We start from the raw sequence: 18,545 nt of genomic DNA on the forward strand, positions 1-18,545 counted from the left end.
GGGTCTCTCCTCCCCATGCACTGTTGCCTCCTCCATCCTGTCCCTCCTCCATCCTGCCCCGCCCCCCACCCCACTGCAGCCCACAGCCTCGCCCTGCTTCAAACCTCTCGGTGACTTCCTGTTCCACCTGAGCAAGACCCAGCCCTCCAAACGCTGTTCAAGGAGCTCCCATCCTGATCCCCAATGAGAGTGCCAGCTTCCGCTCACTGCTTCTACCCCCACCACTGTCTTCCGGCTCCTTGGGGAGGCCCGAAAGGCTTTCCCTGCCTGACCGCCCCACCCCAGCCCCTCTGAACCCACACAACCTGTCCTCAGAACCCCCATTCGTTTGAAAGCAACGCCTCCCGCTGCGATCACTCGCCAGGAGCGTCTCAGTGGGTTCCTCTCTAAGGACGGGACTCCACCTGGTGCGCACACTCGTCTTTCCCGAGGGCCTGCTCCAGCTCCCATCCCAGAGCAGGTGTTTATCTGGCACCAGGTCAATCAACCAGAGTTGGAAATGCAGGCACGGCTGATAGCTGGGGTGGCTGACAGACTGGGGGACCATGAGGGTCGAGTTCTTGAGAAGTCGGAGGGAGGTGGTGGGAATGCCTTAGAGAACTGGCAGGAGTGGAGGGCGAGGTCCCGGGAAATCCTGGGTCTCCTGGAGAGATGGAGGGACCGCGACTCCGGATGCTGGAGCAGGATCCACACCTGATCCCTGGCATCGCCCACCACCCACTGGGGAAGCTGCCCAAGAGGCGGCTGACTGAACGCACACCCACTAGTGAGTCACTCCCCCGGGCACGGTCTCCTGGGGATCTGCACCGACTGCAGAAGCCCCAGGAGCACACGATCAAAAGTCCAGGCAGTTTTAATTGTCGGTGTGTGTCTGACACCCGACAGGGTCACAATCACTATGTATTTAGCATGTCCGATGAGTACGACTAGGCACAAACCCCAGACAGGGCGATGTCATCACAGAAAGTGGAAGGTGTCTGAGTTTTAGCCCGAGTCAGACGATTTCTGCCTTGAAGCAGAAACGCCAGTCTAACTCAAGAATACTTTCTTATTATTTATAGTAAGTCCAACCTTCGACTCTCGCGATGGAATGGGCTCCACGATGGAAAGAACTCTCGTTGGGCAGCGCCTGTTATTTCTTTTGTGGGAAAATCTCGAAGGCAGGCGCAGGGTCCTGCAAACACCCAAACGCCGAAGCCCACCTCGGAGCAAGCGGATGTGAAGGCACCAGCTGACGTTCGTGTGGGCTTTCTCACGGACAGGAGCAGCCCCAAAAGCGAAAGTCATTTCAAGTCCACAGCAATCGTCAGACAGAGAGGAAAACACGAAAGGCGTGGCACTATATTAAAATACTCCCTAGAAACTGCAATGAAGACACACTTCTTACGTGACCTAATGAAAAAGGGGAGGGACTCTGAGCTGAATCACAGGCCAGTTAATTCAGAAAGACAATCATTCTGTAGTTACAGCTTCTCCAACCCGGGTCCACGCCGACTCAGTTTGGAATCTGCATTTCTAAAACACTGTTGGTGGGGGTTTCTTTCCTCCCCACCACAGCCACATCCAAAATGCAGCTCCGCGTTTGTTGACACCATGGCCTAACAGAAGGATTCCCAGCCTTGCAGACAGACAGACTGACGTGTAAAACCCCATATGCTACCCCTTATGAGGTCAGGAACTCGGCGAGTCATTTATCTTATGGGAGCTTCCATTTCCACCAAGAAACTGGTTTGGGTCAGAGCACAGGTTCAAAGTCACTGAGAAAGTACAGAAGCCCCACAGCTGCCAGTGCAGGCAGGCACTGGATGCGTCCTCCCTCCCCACGACCTTGGCTTCCTTTTTCTTTGCCCCCTGAAGTCTCCCCCGCGACTCACCCATCGGATCCAGCTCTCGATCTCCTCCTCAGGCAGCCGGGACAGCGTGCGCGGCAGGAAGCGCATCAACTTCTCCTTGACCGTGGAGGACGTGGGGGCGTCCTCCAGCTCCACCAGGCTGGCGATCACGTCGGCGATCTGCCCCGAGCCTTCCACCACCACACAGGGGATTTTACTCTTGATGGAGGTGTTGATGGCCTGGGCGAGGGGAGACACAGCCGCCGATGGGAGAGACACTCAGGATAGCCGGGACTTGGCCCGAGACCAAGGCTCTGAGTCAAGGTGGGTCACCAAACACATGGACACACCATCCCCCGCACGTGTCCCTCTGGGGTTTCGCTTTCCGTCAGGAGCGATCCAAATGCTTGCCATGGCCTCATGAACGAGAAATGGGAGCCAGGGGTGTCCCACCCGGTGCTAGAACCAAATCCCGTAACAGGGACACGTGTGACTCACTGACCTCCTCCATAAATAATAGCTTGAAAATACCCCCGGATACAGAGCCGGTCATCCCAAATACTGACACCACAGAGCTGAGCGGCAGCTCCTGAGAGGGTGTCCACCAACGCCATTGCCGGCTTCTCTGACCGAGGTTCACCACGGTCACCCCCTCAGGTATGAAAACACATTCAAAGCAGCAGCCACATCGTGTGTGTTACGTGGACTCATCTTTCCCTCCTCCAATAGTTGCCTTTGCCCCTTTAATTAACAGAGAAAAGAAACATCTCTGCTTCCTGGGTGGACACCTGTCCTGTATAAAGACTGCAGAGGCCAGCAGAAGAGGGTCAGGGGTGAGAATGTCAATCCCTTCGCAGCAAGACCAAGCACCTACATTCGGGTACAGAGAAGCGGAGGAGCACCTTCCTTTAGCCACGACTCAACGCTTCCCTTCCAGGAGACGCTGCCCCTGCAGGGTGTGGTCCCCGCATCCGAGCAAGCAGAGGGCCGGCTCCCAGACCAGGCCAGGGAGCCATCTGCACCCCACTGCCTGCACTAAGGGCTGTGCGGGGTGGGAGGGGGGTGCTGCAGAGACACTGAAGGGGAGGGGACGGAGAGCTGAAGGGACACTCAGCTGGCACGGTCCCTCTCCCTCTCCCGTGCTCCGAGTCCTGGGCCGTGTACTGGCTGAGCCAACACTTCTGGAAAAGGCTGCAGGAAGGCCGCACCCCAGGCCTGCGGCAGCTCTCTGAAACTCTGGATTCCAAATCAAAAGTCTCAGAGAGCAATAATAAATGTAACCGTCTTTCAGGTACTTCCTCTCCACTTCTCTTCCTCTTTTCTGTGGCTGCTGCTTCTTCAAGCATTCACATACCGACAATCTCCCATTGAAAAAGAATCTCTACTCTAATTTAACCATGGTCTCAGTAGTAAATCTCATAACAGGTGCTCAGTAAACACCTGCTGATGGACAGATGCATGCATGCATGCATGCATGAACAAAAAATATCACTGCTAGGTAAAAGAATAAACAGAGAAGTGCTACATGATAAGATTCCAAATAACTTTGCCGGACACTTGTAACTCGGAGGGTGCAGTGTGGTAAAGAGAGGGGAGAGGGCCAAGCAAGCCAGACGCCCATCGTCTAACCCTGTCTTAGAGGTCAAGGCAGCTGGGGGAAAACGGGGTGATAGGCAAGTCAACATGGAAACTAAGAGAGGGCGTTAGAATTGCTTTCTTATTAGCATGTCCTATTCCTGGAAAGATGAGCTCAGGGGAATGCTGATCATGCCTTCCAGGACTCACCCACCTGCAGTCTCACTAACTCTAAGTCAAACAGAAGCCTGGCTGCAGGCAAGACGGACTCAGCAGCCTCAAGTCTGCAGGCTGGGGTGGGAGGCAGAATTCGTGCTCTGCTGCCCGACACGGCAGGTGCGGAACCCTCCGAGAAGCTTTCCAAGATCTCAGAATCACTAGGTTTCCGACGCCTCCGTGTGGAGTGCCCAGGAGGCTCCAGGGTGGGCCCGAGGGGGTCTGGGAACAGCGACCGGGGGTGATCTGTGTGTGTCTGACCACAGCCCCTGCCCCCACCCCCCCACCCCCGCCACACAGGTATGCGCTGGTCGTGATCCCTAAGTCTCGGGAGTTAACACCAACCCTTCTCTTTAGCAGGTGGATGGCCAAAGCCAACAAGGAGTGGTCAGGCTACTCATGTCGCTTCAAACTCTCCCTAAATCCTAGCTGGGGACGCGCCTCGCCTGCTAGGGAAACTGTGTGTGCTGGGAAAACACCACCGACTTGCCGGAGTGAAACGAACCGGGCGGGCTAGACTGGGTGAGCCCCACAACCCTGAAAACGCCGACCTGACAAGTGAGCTTGTTTACCAGTCTTCTCGCAAACCAAACCAAGACTCACTTTCAACGTCTCTTTCCCACCTCCTTGGGCAAAGCACACAATGGGGATCTTGCCGCCGTAGTTGGAATCTGTAAGACACGAAAGGCCACTGATGTCGGGCTCACTGGAAACACTCAGCATAGAATAACCATTTGATGAATGACCATCTGCATTTCAGTCACAGCCCCACACTTGAAAACACACATATAGAAATATTTTAAACCAAATAAACTACATCGATTCCTTATTTCAAGAAAAAAAAAAAGAGACACCTACCTCAAGGAAGAGCAGGGCCATGAACTCCTGCGTTGCGAGCCCAGCATGTGGGCCTCACGGACGGATGGGACCCTCCACTCCCGCATCACTACCGGTGTTTTGGGTCCCAAACCACTCCCCGCCTGGCACAGGTCTTGCTGCAGTTTGCTAGTGGTGTTTGAAATGCTAAAGTCGGTTAAGAATGTACTTCCGCTAACATATGTTGGGCTGGGTGGAGTTTATCCTCAAAACATCTCACTCATCTGCATAATGCTGTGCCTTCCTGCCTCGAGTGAAAAATCCGTGACTCTGCACCCTCTCAGCAGAGAGCAAATGCCGTCCCTTCCTGCCTGTCACACTCACGCAAGCGTGGGCCCCAATGGGCCCCAGTGGTGACATCTGTCCCCGCATCACGAGCAACCTGGGTCCACCCTGGGACACATCTCAACCACAGGAAGAGCGTGTCACTCTCCATGGCCAACACAGGCCTTCACTCAGTGGTGCATTCTCCCCTCACCGTGGCTCTAGTATTTAGAAGTAGCCAAGATTCAAAGAGGTAAACCATTCAACCGTTGAACTAGTGGGTTGGTCTTTGTCATTTCTACGCTAGCTGATTGCATTGCTTTGTCAGCTCGCATTTGCCATCAGGGATTTTCATCTGTTCTGAAGTGTTGTGTAGCAGAAGAGACAGCAGGCTATCTATCTGACGGATCAGAGCAGGACAAGGGAGCCTTCTTGTCGCTCCAGCACATTGAAGGACACCTGTCACAGGGACCCCGGCAAAGCGCTGCCAGTGTGCCGAAGCAGGAAGAGACGTAACTGCTCTCCTCTGGCAATGGGGCACCTAACCAGGGGGGGTTCACCATGCTTTACTCAGTGACAGGTCACTATCGTTGGTGCTGCTGCTGCTGCTCTGGTTATCATATGTGTCCAGCGTCCCTCTCCCTAAGTCCTGACCCTGAAACTTCCGAAGTCCTGACCTTGAATGGTGCGCTCAGAGATGTACTTCTCCAGCTGGTTCCGGAGCTTCGCCTCCACCGTGGGGTGTCCGTGGCAGCCGTTGTCCACCAGCAGCAGGTGGGTGTGGTTGTTGTCCAGGATGTACAGAGGGTCTCTCCTGAAGTCGTCCATAATGTACTGTGCTGAGAAGCAGCCCTGGAAGGCACACAGAGACTGGTCTTTGGCCTTCCACGTGCTGGCCAAGATGCTTGATGGCACGGCCATACGTCCCCCGTGAAGGCTAACCTGTCAGGCTCAATTACATCCACGCCCCTCCCAGATTCCTAAGTTCAGAAGGTCCTAGAGATGTTACAGCACAGGCCTCCATTTTAGAGCAAAGAGATGAAGGTTCAGAGTGGCTGAGTCACCTCCCTGTGGTCACGTAAGTGACGGATGACAGGGCAAGGATCGCACTCCCAACCCAGTCCTATTCCATCACCCGTGCTCTTTCCCATGAATTCACTCAAACGGACACCATTTGGGACAGGACGATGCACATGCATGAACATCCATGTCTCCATACATGCATGCAGTGGCCATACAGCTTCTCTCAGTGTGTGTTACTATATTTGGTTATTGGTTCTATTTATTACTTAAATTGTTAACATTATTTCAGAAAATAAAGACTATTTCTATTCTTTCTCATTTTTTCTAATTTATTTCTGATTAAATATTAGTGTTTTCCACCTACTCTTCCTAAGTTAGTGGGTTTTATTACTTTTCAAGACCATTAACTTGAAGACTGTGGTGGTTAAAAGACCATGAACCACGGCTCTCCCACTTACTAGCCGTGTAAGTTAAGGATGTTTCTCACTTTTGTGCCTCAGCCCCCTCACCATAGTCAGTAGTACTGAACTTCTGGGGCCGTGGGGAGGATGAAAGTGTCAATATGGGTAAAGTATTTAGAATGAAGCCTAACACATAGTAAGTGCCATCAAATAAATGTTAGATACTATTATTATTATTATTGAACTGTTTTCTTTATTTTTTGAGCAATAAAGATATATGGCTATGCATTTCACTCTGAGTGCAGCTTTGGCCTTCTACCATCGGTCTTAGTGTATAATGTTTTCATTTTCATTGCTAAGTGATCTGCGATTATATTTTTGAAAGGTTTTTTTTTACTCGATAGTTATTTGACAAGAAAGTTGCCTGTTTGGTCCTTAATTTCCTAGCGGTTGGAGCATTCTGTGTAATCTAGATATATTCATTTCAAGTCCCGCGTGCTGGCAGAGAACAGGCCCTGCACACTGCCACGGGGCAAACACTGAACTCTCTTGTTGCTGTTGTTGCTGTTGTTCCAGTTCAGTGGTAAAAATATCTACTCTACAGGGTCGTTCTATGATTCTATGAATGAATAAGTGCAATGTGTCCACCATGGATAAGCTGACTCCCAAGCCCAAGACAAACGTCACCAACAGATAACACACTCTTTCCCACCCAGCCTGCCACTGTTCTCACATCCTTTCTCAGACCACAGTCCCCCTAAAGCTGGCACTCAATGTGAAATCATTTTTCCATCCCTGACTGAGTACCTAGTAATAACCATAAAAGCTACTATTCAGTTAATTTATCCCATAATAATACAAGGCTGTTATTATTCTAAAACTCCAGAGAAGAAATTGCTCTTAAGGCGATGCAGGTGGAAAAGGAGTGGGGACTATCACCCAGACTTCCCTGTCCCCAAAACCCACCCTCCACCCTCCCCACCATGTGACTCCTAGCAGGCACTCAGGAAATGCCTCCCCTTTCTCCTCTGCCCCTTAGTAACCTCAAAGATGCCAACAGATACAAAAGTAAAATAATTTTTAAAAATAAAAAAGAAACAGGCTTGGCTGGTGTGGCTCAGTGAATTGAGCGCTGGCCTGTGAACCAAAGGGTCACTGGTTCAATTCCAAGTCAGGGCACATGCCTGGGTTGCGGGCCAGGTCCCCAGTAGGGGGCACATGAGAAACAATCCCACACTGATGTTCCTCTCCCTCTCTCCTCCTTCCCTCCCCCGTCTACAAATAAATAAAGAAAATCTTTTAAAAATAAAAGTAAAACAAAGTAATTCTCCAGATCCTAAACATGTAGCACCTTTCTCAGGATCCCAGATGGAAGGTTAAATTGGAATTTCTGAGCATCTGGCTTACAGTTTCCGAGTCAGAAACACCTGTAGCTTAAGGAGGTCCCCAGCTCAGCTGTGTTCAAGATTCCACACTTCAGACAAACCCCATCCTCTGTCTTGCATCGCAGACATGACTGTCTAACAGGGGCTGCCTCGCAGCCTCTTCGGGCCAAATGAACCGGTGCCGCATGGTTGACTTCAGTTCCCGGGTGTGACCAAGAAATAGGATATGGCAGCCAGGCTTGAGCCTCTTGTGACGGATTCAGGTCATGGGTATAAAGAATAAAAAACCCAACTCTCCCCGGATTCTCCGGGAAGAGATTTTAAAGAAACAAACATGGCCACTGGCAACTCCTCCCCGGAGTTCTTGGATTGTGTCAGCTTTGTTTGAGTTCCTGAGGTCCCAAAGGCCTTCCCTGCAAAACCCTACTTTCCAGGGAGTTGACTCCCCCGGCGGTCTCCCCCCACGTGACCTAGCCCCCCTCCTCCCGGCCCGCCCCAACCTCAACGTCGCCATTCCGGATGAGGGTGTCCCTGTTGGAGACCATGCCCCAGGCCGCTATGCCGATGGCCGCGATGTTCTCCTCTGAACTCCTGCTGATGGTGTTGTCTCGCACCACCTCCCCGATGAACTTCATCAGGCCGTAATGGGTGCCGCCCGTGAGAATCCAGGCGCCTGTCGCCAAGGGAGAACAAGGGCTCAGCTGGCTCTGAGTGGGGCTCCTGTCCTGTGCTCACAGTTGGCAGCACCCCCACTTTAACATGAAGTCACCTTAACGCTGACTTGAAAGTTAGTTTGTGACCACCCCCTACCCCCCACCCCCACCTGCCAGAGCTCCCGGTCCACTCATTTGAGGACCTCGCTTTCTCTAAGACAGCGATAAACCCCCTAGTTCTGGAGCACCTGGCTTCTGCGCAGGAGCTGCTTAGGAGAACCCCCTCTGTCCCCGAAGCCCTCTCGCGGCGCAGGAGGGCGCCACGGGCGGCTCTGGGAGGCACCGGGAGGCACCGGGAGGCACTGGGCGGACCCGCGGGCCGGGCACACCCCGCGGCCGGGGCGGCGCACCTTTGGACTGCGCTATGTAGATCAGGCGGCTGAAGATCTTGCGCATGCGCGGCTTCAGGGCGAAGTTCTTGGTGCCGCCTGTCACGGAAATGACCAGGTTGGGCGTTTTCAGGTGCCAGTGCTGGGTCAGCAGCTCGTAGAGGATTTCAGCGTCCGTGTCGCAAGACAGTCGAATATACTGTGGGGAAGAGGGGAGGCGTCAGGGTCGCTGTGTGCCCTCCTGATCACGGGGCTTGCTTGGTGGGTTCACCTGCTCCCACGAGACCAGGCAGGAAGGTCCCCATGGGGAAGTGGAAGGACAGCAGTGCACTGGGGGCATGCGGGAGGGCCACCAAAGGTCCCTCCAAGCCAGCCCTAGAACTTGAGACTTCATCGGAAAGGCACGGACACCTGGGAGATGTGCTCATTGCAACAGACACAGGGTGGGGTCTCCGGCCTGTTTTAGGGCGCCCTCCAGTGGTCGAGGTGACAGCTCATTGAGGACTGGGAGGCGGGGCAGGGTGCGCGATGCAGGGAGCGCTTCGGAACTAGAGACTTTTGCCGGTGTCCAGGAGCCCGGTACCCGGGAAGAGAGGGCAGTTCAGGAGGCCAGGTCACCTCACAGGGCTTCCACGACAGCACTGGGTTGGGGGGGGGAGGAATCAGGGCCCTGACTTCCAGCTGCCTGTGAATGGTTCTGTCCCTGAGACAGAAGGCATGGGGGGCTTAAAGACACGCTGTTAACTGTCATTACACGTTGTAAAACTCCGTGTAAGAGCCTGCAACATGGGTGTGCAGTGGGTGTGTGTAGCCATTATTCAGAACCATATGCATTCTCAAGAATGCCACATGCCACACTAAACAGGACAGCTTAGAAAGTGTTGGACAGGCCTCTGGCACCAGTGAGAGCCCACGGGTTCTCCATAGCTGTCTGTAGGGTGGGACACAGGCCACCAGGTGAGGGGCCGGTCATCACCTGAGTTTCCCCGTTGCACATAATCAAATCTCAGCTTTTATCCTTTTACAAGGTTTGTCTTTTGCTGTCATCGTTTTTGGATGGAACACCCATCTCTCCCGCCTCTGTACTGTTAAGACAGTTCAAGGTAACTTGAGCTAGCCCAAGTGGTGTTAGTACATGTATTAGCTAGTGAGAGGAGGAAACCGTCGCTCACCTTCCCTTTCTTGCCCAGAGTCTCAAACTGAATGTCCCCGAAGGCATCAGTGGGAAACTCCTTGGTGTGTTTCTTGTAATTCCACTTCTCGTTCTGGTTGACCTGGGTGCCTTCGATGTGCTGGCTCTGGGCGTAGCCACACTTGCACACATTTTCCCTGTACAGAACGGCGTGGATGCAGAGAACACATTTCACCAAGTGACTTAAACAGGCTTGTCATGTTTTCAAATAAGCCACACAGTACTAGCTTAAATTAGCACAAAACGAGAGTTGGCCATCCAGCTTCATTTATACTGTTGTCATCATCTCAGTTGGTTGTTGAGAAACCATCTTGGTATTTCATGCACCTGTCCACCCACCGAAGGAGGCTCTGTGTTGAGAGCCGGGTCGTAAGGAGGGCAGACCCTGCCGCGTGGAGTCTGGCTTGTACACAAGGGGCCGTGATGTTATCCTGGGAACGGGTCTTACAAATGTGGATGCTATTTATTCCGCTTCCCACTGAATGGTCATAACGCCCAGGAACTCCTGGTGAGTCTCGGTGCCACAGTCCCAGCCCTGCCAGTTTGCCCGGCCACTAACCCTCTTCTGAATCAAGGCGGGCCCTCCTTCTCCTGGGCTGTACTCTCTGGAGAAAGGGGGTTCCCTGGAAGGGGCCCAGAGCGTTCCGGAGTTTAAAGGCATCATCCTTTCCATGTTGCACATCAGCTGCTTGGGAGACTCGGTCATTTGGGCTGGACAAGGTCAAACCATGCAATAAGCAAACACCAGCTCTTTGCATTCAAAGTGCGATAGAACTAAATTAATTGCTGAGTGATACACATGCAGGCTACGAGAGTGGAAGAGGATGAAAAGACAGGCACTAAGTGGTAATACCTCTTCCCCTTCTTCCTGCTAACAAATTGCAATCATTGAGCAAACATGGATTGAAAATCCACCCAGAGTCAGACCTGGGCGGAGCTCCATGGCATCCACACATTAACTGGATGGGACTCCGGCCTCAGGTTGCCGGTGTCCTCTCGGGAACAGCCAAGCACAGCACCTGGTGGCATGCGGTGAGGAGCAAACCAGTACCTGCTTTTGTTCCGCACAATCCCCCCTCTCTTGGGCTTGCCGAGGGGGCTGGAGCCGAGCAAAGCATCGCAGCGCTGGGCACATGGAGCAAACTCTAGCCAGTGACTCTAGGTTGTGGTGGTGCTGTGCATGCCAAATGGGGAGTAATGAAGGCAGTGGCAACAGAAAAGAAGCAACAATGCAGTAAAAAAAATTTAAAAACACATCTGTGACTACTTGGCCCCTTCATCCAGGCCTGTGCTGCATCCTGAGGGCTGTGGTGTCTACGGAGATAAACAACCAAACAAAAAGGATACCGTGGCCAAAGCCACCCCTCGAGAAGCGCTGCTCGGGTTCCTTCTGCCTGTTTCCCCACCCGCCCCCCGATTCTCCTGGTGCCCTCTCCCATCAGCCTTCACACAAGACTCAGAAGGGTGCTAAGGACTCAAGGGGGCCATGGCCGGTGCACAAGAAGAATTGAATTCTGTCCCAGGAGAAAGGAGAGTGGCAACATGAGAGCCCTGCTTGGTCGCTGCCACTGGGCAGAGGGGCAGAGCTCTCCTTTGTCCAAAACAGCACAGGAATAACGGAGCCCACGGAGCCCCTCACTTGGTCAGTGAGCACGTCCCATTTACCCCGTTGCCCAAGCCCTAGTGGGATCAGTGCCCTCACCACTCTCAACAGGGCCCCAGGGCCCCCAGGAAAGTATGGGGTCACTCTGGCCACAAACCTACTAGGAAAGGCAGCCCCTCTGGCAGACACGGGCCTGGCCAGGATGCAGGGACAGCACAGCGTTCAACCCCACTGACCCCTGGGCAGCACACCACCCGCACGACCATAGCTGCTGACCCGGAATAAGGATCCCCCTGCGCAGGGCGGGTGTGAGAAGCAGAGAAGCGGAGGAGGTCTGCTGGGGTCGGCTCCCGGCTGGCCTCTGTTTATCGCCTACCCTCTGTCCCAGCACGTGAGGGCATTCAGCAAACACCCTCGGGATGAGGAAGGAATGAATGAGCAACGAGCACACTGACTGGTCTTTGTGCAAATGGCCTGCACCCTCGTCCATCCTCAGCGGCCTTTGAGAAGTGGGGGTTTGGCCTTCCAGAAGGCGGGCTTGTGGCTGCCGCAACCACAGGAAGGCCCATGTTCTCACGGCCTCCTTCAGTGACGAGCTTACTGGGAAGACGGCAAAAATGTAGATTGACTTCTAAAAACACTCCATGGCAGCAGATCTCGTTTGCATTTTGCAAAACGATGACAGCGATATGGTTTTCCACGACTGCTTCCAAAAATGGGACGGGCAGGAACCAGCTGCTGCAGACGGGCTCTGATTGTGGCTGAGAGTCTACTGCCTGGAAGCAGTGTCTTTGCTGTCGCGAGAAATGAGCTCCTCTGCTAACGAGAGCTTCTGAGGCCTGGGGTGACTACCAAAGGTGCCGGACAAAGAGAGTTCCTAATGAGGGCAAGTGTACGGGGCAGGGGTCTATAGGCCAGCTCGCTCTGCTGTGAATGGTGCATTGGCGTGGGCCCCCGCGGGAGCCTGACGCTCATTTACAAACAGGGGAGCGGCAGAGAGGCATCAGAGCGCAGGCACCCGGGGGAGGGGTGGGGTGACAGACAGGGGAGATGGAGCGAGAGGACAACCTCAGGACCCCAGTTCTGACTCCCAGACCGAGTCTGAATCCAAGCATGTACTGTCAGTAAGGTAGCCACTCGCCATGTGTGACTGTTTAATTTTATATTCGAATTAATTAAAATTACATAAACTCAATTCTGTGGCTGACCTAGCCACAGTGCAAATGCTCAATAGCTGCACGTGGCGAGTGACTACCATAGAGGACAGTGTGCCTGTAGGATATTTCTGTCACGGCAGGAAGTCCCACGGCATGGAGCACCTATGGGGAAAGCAGCATTCTTCCTGTTTCCACCTGACACCCGGCCTGGCCACAGCAGTGCAGAGGACAAGCCCAGGGCAGGGGCCACGGCCTCAGTCCAGGAGGCAGCCCCGAGGCCGAGTGACAATGTCTCGGGAGCACCAGCGGCAAGGGGCAAAGGGCAGGCATTGCTCTCCACCAACAGGCATCTACCAAGGGCTAGAGTGGAGACACATGAGTGGCTGGGCTCAGCCCACGAGGTGACCCCAGGGACTCCTGGGGGCTCTTGGACAGCCCACGTCAGCGAGTGTGGCAAGCAGCTGCAAAACCAGAGTTTCCCTGTGAATAGTCTGGATTCCCTGGTCTGACGGATAATTTAGGTTAGCACAGGAGTCCCGCCACCTTTGGAGAGATAAAAATTACAACTACGGGAAGTTCAGAGAGTATAGAGTTTGACTTTGGTCTCCAATCTCATGCCCCCTGTGAGATGGGAGCTGGAAGATGCCGAGAGGTCCCTGTCCTCTGCCTGTGTTGTCCCGGTGGGGACTGCTCACCCCAGCTCCCTTCACGGGAGGCCAGACACGAGCCATAATGGAGCCTGCGAGGGGCCGGCTCTGGGTCTCCACATCTCACACTCACTGCCCCTCTGCCAGCAGGAGCCCCCAGATATTCCTTCGGGGAATCACCCCTTTGCACATTGGATCCATGTGCACACGGTACCCCAGCCTGGCCAACCAACACGGTCCATCCTCTAGCCAGGGATCCATGTAGAGAGGGACACACGGCCCAAGCCGAGCCAATGAGAGCCATGGCCTGTCAGTGGAATCACTAGGGGACAAGGCCGTCTTCTCCCCATGGTAACTTGGGGACACAGAAACCAAGGATATGGTGACCATTTTGCCACCACTGTGAAGAGCCTGCCGACCAAGAGAACAGCAGAAACAATGGGTGGAAAGATACCGGGTCTTGGTGGCCTTGAGCCCTGGATCTCGCCGTGTTTTTAGCCAGGAGGCCTGTCCTCCCACCCTCACCTAAGCCAGTTAGAGGGGTCTCTGCAACTAAGGTGAATATGGTCTGCCCAAGGCAGGCAGAGGGCGGGGGCTGGGAGCACAAGAACGCACCTCCTGGTAACTAGAAAACATGGGTCCCATCCCTGGTCAGTGGTGTCCCACGGGCCACGTGACCTTGGGTAACATGCTGAACCCCCCTGGACCTCATGCACCTTGTCTGTACAGTGACATTAGCAGCTGCCCCGCAGGGGGAGCTGGAGAGCTAGCCATCGAGGACGGAAAGTCCCCGTGACCCGGCGGAGGCCCAGTGAGTGTGTGTTGAATGAATGCATGCGTCCAAACTGTGTTTTGTTCCAGTTCCACAAATGGGTTAACAGCAAAACCTCTGGGGAAACACTTGGGGAATTTAACTCTGTCACATGACTCATGATGAGGAAGTTCATACTGATGACTAAAGAAAGAGTCTTTGTTTTTGATGCCCATTTTCTAACTCACTCGAAATGAAAAAACCCATGTATTGAGAATCTGTTATGCTCTGGGCCACTGTGGCAGGTATTCATGGGTCACCTCATTGCATCAGAACCACACCCGTGAAGAATGCTTGGCCAGCACTCTGGGGTGAGAAACCTGGTTCAGAAAAGACAGTCACCGGCTCAAGGTCACGCGGGGAGCAGGCAGACAGGCCGAGGTTGGCCTTGGGCTGATTCTAATGCCCCTGCTCTTGCTTGTCCTTACACCTTGCTCTGTTCCTACATCCACTCAACAGAGGGTCAGCGCTTTAATTATAAACTCTCCCTCCGGGTAACAGCTGGACTCGTTCTTCTATCAGCAGGGGCAAAGGAGAAAAGGCAGAGAGGACCAAGAGGAGAGGGCGGTGGGACTAAATCGTTCGTTAGGACCCATGGGCATCTTCAGTGGGAAGGACCGGCAGTCCATCCATTCACTCACTCACTCACTAGGTAACACCCACACAGGGCCTCCCTGAAGCCCAGCTGCTGGGGCCATTCCCACCGCCTTTGTAGCCCCGCCCCTGTGTTCCAGCACGAGGGAGCCTCCCAGTAAACGAGCACCTGATTCGATGGGAAGGCCCAAGGTCAACAGCCTGACAGGGAACCTGTCAGATTCCATGCATGCACATGCGTGGTGTCACCTGCCAGCCACCGTAAAACAGCAACATGCGTTGCCACGCCCACTCAGGTGGGCTCGCAGGCTTGTAGGGATGCTGAAGGGGCGACAGCCTCTCTTGGAGACTTTACCAAGGTTTGCCAAAGCTAAAAATAGAAGACAAAATGATTTCACTCTGGGGACCAACTTCAAGCTACTTGCCGAATTCTTCCTGCACCACTGCTGAGAACTGCAAGATGGAAGCAACTTTGACGGTGATCTAAGGACCGAGTGTTTGTTTGTTGAAACGACTGTTAAGCATTTATGTTCGAACACGGAAGCAAGAACAGAGGGAAAATAGCTGCTTACGTGGCTTTGGAATCTTTGGTGAAGAAGACACATTCTCGTTTCTTGAAATTTGCTTGAATGAAGTTCACCAGGTCCTTTGGAGAAAGAACGTTGGACAACACGTTACTGAGCTAGTCCCCCGCCCGTGCCGTGACTGAGGAACAGAAGTATGGCCTGAGCCTACTTCGAAGGCTGTAAGAATGTACTACATGTTCATAGCAGCCAACATCCAGTCGTACTCTTAAGAGTACACAAAGTTTTTTAAAAGAGGCATTTGTTTACATTTTTATAACTAAATGCAAATTTTTCCAAAAATTACTCGGAGTTATATTATAATAAATGTCATTATACACATAGATTATGTTTTTCCCTCTCTAAGGCTACAGGGGGAATTTAAGCATTTGTTGGTAGTTTAGCACAAATAATGCATTATTGCAGATTCTATTCCTCTTATGCTTGCTTTTCAACAGAAGATGGAGTCCGAAACCTCTGTCCATAGCTGTATTCCCCCAAGTGCCGGGTGGTGCTCTGCACCCGGAAACTAATTCTGAGAAGCAGCCAGGAGACTGTATAAGCCAAAAACACCCCTTTAATTGCCAGAAGCGACTATTTGGAAACAGATGAAAAATGCCTACACTCCTCAAAGTGGGAGAAGATACTGTGAAACACACTAATCATGGGATTGGTGGACAGACTGCATGAAAAACTACAAATCACTAAGAATAGGGTGGAGGACCTGGCAGGAGAACGGCAAAGACTCGAGCAGGCACTGAGGAGAAGACACACGAATGCCCCACCCGCGTGTGAAAAGAAACTCAACCCCACCAGTAACGAGGCAAATCCGAAACGAAGCCACAGCGATGGCCCCACGCACAGCCACCAGGCCAGAAGGATTGACAAGCAAGTGACACAGAATGTGGGTGAAGGGTAAGGCGGGGGCCTCGTGCCCACAGTGGGCAGGTGGCTGAGCAACCTGGTGGGACCATCCTGGACCACTGTCCCCTGTGCTGCCTGCACAGCCCCACCCGAGAAAGGGCCCCTGTGGAGAGGGATGGCTGTCCTGTGAACCACTGGCAAGCCCAGAATGCCCGGGCCCTGGGGAGGCGGGGCTGGCAGCCCAAAGCCACCTCCCTCTGGCCACCGGGTGCTGGCAGCTGGAACTGTCAGACAGCCGCACACGAGCTTGTCCTCTCAGGTCAGGCTGCGGGCCCCAGAGTCGGCCCCGACTCCTCACCCCCCAAAAGGAAGGCCATCCCCAGACTGCATCCCCAAAATGGGGTGGGACAGTCCCCCCTGGAACAAAGTCCCAGGACCTCCATCAGTCTCCGCCCTTGGCCACCTCCCACCCTGTGCCCCTCCGGCCTCCTGCTCCCTGCCTTTGGAACAAAAGTTTCCCCGATAATCCTGTGTGTTAAACCCAATGCCCTGGGAGCGAGGTGCTCACCCCACCAGCCTCCACCCAGAGGACTTCCAGGAGCCGCAGCTCACTCGCTCCAGAAGGTCCAGAGTGGCGTTGCTCCCAGGCGACCTGGAAACCCGAATGTGCGTGCACACACACACACCCGGGGCGGGGCAGTGAATCTGTAGCTGGCCCTCCCATCACCATGGAGGAGGGCTGGGGGGAAAATGGCTTCTTCTAGGCCTCCCTGCACTTGTTTCTATGTATGAGGCAGAGCTGCTTTGACTCCGTGCCTTGGCAGAGTGGCCTAAGGCAGTAGGTGTCCTGTAGGGTCTAGTGGCACAGCCTCTGCTGTCACCCAAGCTGTGTACTTGAGGTGTACCTGAAAGTTCCCTCTGACCATGCACTTCACACAGCCATGTGTTCTCAGGGGCCACACAGGATCCTCCAGACCCGAGACGTGCCAGGGAGGCCTCGAAGCTCTACCCATAGACGGCCACATCTCTAAGGGGGCAACCGGCAGGGGTACGGGGGGTGGCGGGAAGTCCACCCAGGAATGCAGTGGGAGCCCGCAGGACCCGCAAGAGAAAGACCCAGCCTGGCCCATCTCCCCAAGGCACAGCCGCCTGAGCCAGCGTGCAGTCCAGACGGACTGGAGGAGAGCACTGTGTAGGTCACCGCTGTCCCTCATCCCCTGCGTGCTTCCCACAGGGCCAGGGCCCAGGTGTGGAGAGTGGACAAGCACAGGGGCCATGATGCCTGACAGCCAGCGTCTCCTTGAGGACCCGGGGCGGGAGCGAGGGGGTGAGGAGTTTCCTGCAGGTCAAGGATGCACCACACAGTCAGCCACTCGACCACCGGCCGGGCAGAAACGCTGAGTGCCCGGCCCAAGGAGACCGCCTTCGTGGGCACCCGACCTGGGCCCGGCTCACCCACCACCAGCAAGGACGGTGTGCCTCTGCATCCCAAAGGCAGCATGGCCGCCGGCCCAGAACAGGTGAGACGCCATGGCAAGAACAGGTGAGACACTGGCCTTCGAGTCAAGGACGAGGACTCCGAATCAAGAGGCGTCTCTGCAGTGAGCGAACGGGGCTTCAAGGAAACCCCCGAGGCCGAATACTAACACGATTGTCAAAAGTGCGTGTTCACATCTCCATTAAGGCCGGACAAGAAGCGCATTGTCCACAGCTTACTCGGGTTGCAGTCACAGCCTTTAAAAAGGACGGCTGGAAAAACCACACAGAGAATGAAACGCTTCTGCCTTCCACCAAGTCAGCCCGCAGGGCAAAACACTACCTGTTGCAACATCATCTTTTTAAAGAAGGAGTATTTGGCGGGGCGTCCCCAGAGAACCCTAACTGCCGAGTGAGGCCTTCTGGCGTGAAGGCGGCATGGGCTGGGCGCCCAGACTCACGCTTTCGCTGTAGGACACGTCCATGCTCCGTGACACGCTGGAGTACAGGGTCCGCGTGCTGTCCAGCGTGCCGTTCCGTCTGTTCCACATGCTGAGCCTGCCACCCTTGATGGACATGCTGGCCTGTGGAGGATGGGCGGGGGTCAGTGGGCCTCAGGCAGGAAAGGGGCTCCACTGGAGGCTCCGTCACAAAGCCTCGTCCCTCCCTGCACCCCTGCCCCGAGCTCGCGCTCCACCGTCTGCAGGCCACCAGGCTCCGACCCTGGCCCCACTGCTCTCGCCTCCCTCCCCTTCCTCCTGGAGACCCAGCTTGAGCCTCAGCCCTTCATTCTTCATCCTGCAGTGTGTCTCTAGTCCCTCCTGCAAGGGCCAGGCCCTCCTGGGTGCCCCTCCCCACGGTGGGGTGTGCATCACAGACCACCTGACTCTGGGGCCTCAGCACCTGGGGTAACCAGCAGCCTGCATCGGCTGGAGGACCAGGCTGTGGGGGAGGGGGTGGAGAGAGGAATCCGGGCCTGACCCTGGCGGGTGAAGGGGAAGAAGGGGAAGAAGGGGTGGTGGTA

At 54.4% G+C, this 18,545-nt stretch overlaps 1 protein-coding gene across 1 annotated transcript in view; it reads right to left on the bottom strand.

Moving 5' to 3' along the window:
- Positions 1-18,099, bottom strand: part of TRPM8 (transient receptor potential cation channel subfamily M member 8) — a 56,224-nt gene extending 38,125 nt beyond the window's left edge. The window contains exons 1-8 of the mRNA XM_037069194.1: positions 17,983-18,099; positions 15,191-15,264; positions 9,787-9,943; positions 8,636-8,813; positions 8,073-8,245; positions 5,441-5,615; positions 4,227-4,294; positions 1,875-2,072 (exon numbers count right to left, since the gene is read on the bottom strand). Coding sequence (XP_036925089.1) covers positions 1,875-2,072; positions 4,227-4,294; positions 5,441-5,615; positions 8,073-8,245; positions 8,636-8,813; positions 9,787-9,943; positions 15,191-15,264; positions 17,983-18,099 — 1,140 coding nt within the window. The remainder of the gene's footprint in view (positions 1-1,874; positions 2,073-4,226; positions 4,295-5,440; positions 5,616-8,072; positions 8,246-8,635; positions 8,814-9,786; positions 9,944-15,190; positions 15,265-17,982) is intronic.
- Between the last annotated feature and the right edge of the window lie 446 nt (positions 18,100-18,545).

This window comes from Sturnira hondurensis, unplaced genomic scaffold (assembly GCF_014824575.4).
Source record: "Sturnira hondurensis isolate 20B ecotype Veracruz unplaced genomic scaffold, ASM1482457v3 Scaffold0018493, whole genome shotgun sequence".
In the NCBI taxonomy this organism is placed as follows: Eukaryota; Metazoa; Chordata; class Mammalia; order Chiroptera; family Phyllostomidae; genus Sturnira; species Sturnira hondurensis.